This window comes from Scylla paramamosain, chromosome 34, assembly GCF_035594125.1.
Source record: "Scylla paramamosain isolate STU-SP2022 chromosome 34, ASM3559412v1, whole genome shotgun sequence".
NCBI classification, from domain to species: Eukaryota; Metazoa; Arthropoda; class Malacostraca; order Decapoda; family Portunidae; genus Scylla; species Scylla paramamosain.
Genome location: NC_087184.1, coordinates 2812501 through 2815000, shown reverse-complemented (window position 1 = coordinate 2815000; position 2500 = coordinate 2812501). Strand labels below are relative to the sequence as shown.

At 45.0% G+C, this 2500-nt stretch overlaps 1 protein-coding gene across 1 annotated transcript in view; it reads left to right on the top strand.

The window, feature by feature from the left end:
* Nucleotides 1-2500, top strand: part of LOC135090036 (uncharacterized) — a 110611-nt gene that overhangs the window by 94095 nt on the left and 14016 nt on the right. The window contains exon 2 of the mRNA XM_063986266.1: nt 2061-2261. Coding sequence (XP_063842336.1) covers nt 2061-2261 — 201 coding nt within the window. The remainder of the gene's footprint in view (nt 1-2060; nt 2262-2500) is intronic.

Below are 2500 nucleotides of genomic sequence, written 5' to 3'. Positions count from 1 at the left end.
GAAGAGGAAGGTGGTGGGTGGGGAGGAGGAGGAGGAGGAGGAGGAGGAGGGTAGGGGCTTTGTGATATTGAGGTGTGAGGGATGGTTGGGTGGGTGATAGGAAAGGAGAGCAGTGGGTATGAGAGAGAGAGAGAGAGAGAGAGAGAGAGAGAGAGAGAGAGAGAGAGAGAGAGAGAGAGAGAGAGATAGTAATTTAGTGTTAGTACCATGTGGATATAACATTTGGTGTGTGTGTGTGTGTGTGTGTGTGTGTGTGTGTGTGTGTGTGTGTGTGTGTGTGTGTCAGCGTGAGCGGTGGTGAGGTGGTTTGTGGTGTATACTTGCATTATTCATAGTGATGTACGTGTGTGGTGGCCAAGGCTGTGTGTGTGTGTGTGTGTGTGTGTGTGTGTGTGTGTGTGTGTGTGTGTGTGTGTGTGTGTGTGTGTGTGTGTGTGTGTGTGTGTGTGTGTGAGAGCCTCGGGTCGTGAGTCTCTCTCTCTCTCTCTCTCTCTCTCTCTCTCTCTCTCTCTCTCTCTCTCTCTCTCTCTCTCTCTCTCTCTCTGTCAGTTCTCTTTTGCATTTTCTCTATCATTATTTTTTCACGTTTTTCGCTTTTTTTTCACGATACTTTCTCTTCGTCGTTTTTCTTGAAGCTTTAAAAAAAACACCATCTGCTTCCTGCCTGGTCGTTATTTGATATCGTGGAGGAGGAGGAGGAGGAGGAGGAAGAAGAAAAGAAGAAGAAGAAGAAGAAGAGGAGGAGGAGGAGAAGGAGGAGGAGGAGGAGGAGGAGGAGGAGGAGGAGGAGGAGGACGAGGACGAGGAAAGCGAGGGCAGCGGAGATCAATACAAGGAATAAACAAGGAAACAACAACGTGTTTACTTAATTGTTTACATGATATAGTGCGCACACACACACACACACACACACACTCTCTCTCTCTCTCTCTCTCTCTCTCTCTCTCTCTCTCTCTCTCTCTCTCTCTCTCTCTCTCTCTCTCTCTCTCTCTCTCTCTCTCTCTCTCTCTCTCGTCAAGGAAGGACGTAAGCGGACGCCATCTTTCACCTCGCGAGGAACAAAGCGTAATTTAGCCATAAGTGCAGATGCCGTGTGTCTCCGTATGTTCTCAGTAGTACAAGGATTTATTTCCGTAGGATTTATGGAGAAAGAGTATTTTTCCCTATATTTACAGGGTACAAGTTGTACCAAGAGTGTATCTATATTTTTAACTTTTTTTCCTTCCTTTTTTCTTTTATTCTTTCACCATGAGTGTCTTCAAAGATCATGGTACTTTTTTTTACACTGATGATGTGGAATTCTTGTTAAATCATCACTACAAATATGAGTTATGAATAGCTTCCAGTGGAGCATGTCAGGCCGTCACTGGAATCATGAAAGCACCCTTGAAAACCCAACAACTTTCTCTAGATTCTATTGAAATCTGCCCAGACTTGGCGCTGACCCTGAAAACCAAATAACTTCCTCTACATCTTATTGGAATTAGGCAAGACGAGGCGCCGATGTGTCTGGGAAAGGAGGGAGAGGAGTACGCAGTTTCTTTTCTCTCATATTTTCAACATTACCACGGAAATTTTTTATTTCTCATCTCTCTTATCTTTCCAGGGGTTCTCATTTTCTTTCTCTGCATTATCCTGAAAATTATTATCTTGCTTCTCATCTCTCTTATCTTTCCAGCGGTTTTCTTTATTTTCAAAATTACCACGGTGATTTTAACATCCATGTCGTCTCTTTTATTTTTTCAGGTGCTCTCCTTTATTTCTTGACGCTACATCCTTCTCATCTCTTTCTTTTCGAGGGTCTTCTTTATTATTGCTCTACGTTACATCTCATCTCCCTTTCTTTTCGGGGGCTCTCCTTTATTTTTCTACGTCACCTCCTCCTCATCACTTATCATTCCAGAATCTCTACTTCTTCATTTTCATCCCCCCTTACATTCAAACTTCATCCTTATCACTCATATCTTTATTCCTCGACATTTCTACGGAGATTTTAACGTCACCTTCATCTCTTGCATCTCCATTTGTAACACCGTCTCACCTCCTTCTCATCTTTCCAGGGGCAAGTTCGCGGCCGTGCGCCGTGCCCGTCACCGCGCCACTGGACAAGTTTACGCTGCCAAGTACGTCCGGCGTCGGCGTCTGGAGGGCGAGGCGCGACACGAGGTGGCCGTCTTGCTTCTGGGATTGCGCGACCCACACATCGTTCGTCTTTACAAAGTGTACCAGACCCGCACCGAGTATATCATTCTGCTGGAGTTGTGAGTACTGGAGACGCTCTTGTTGTTGTTGTTGTTGTTGTTGTTGATGTTGTGACGTGCTGGAAAGGGGGGTTAAGTTTGTGTATGATTGTTGATGTTGTTTTCATATGCTCGAGGGAAGGATGAATATGTGTGTGTGTGTGTGTGTGTGTGTGTGTGTGTGTGTGTGTGTGTGTGTGTGTGTGTGTGTGTGTGTGTGTGTGTGTTTTCATAATGCTGAGGCAGGATGAAGTTTGTGT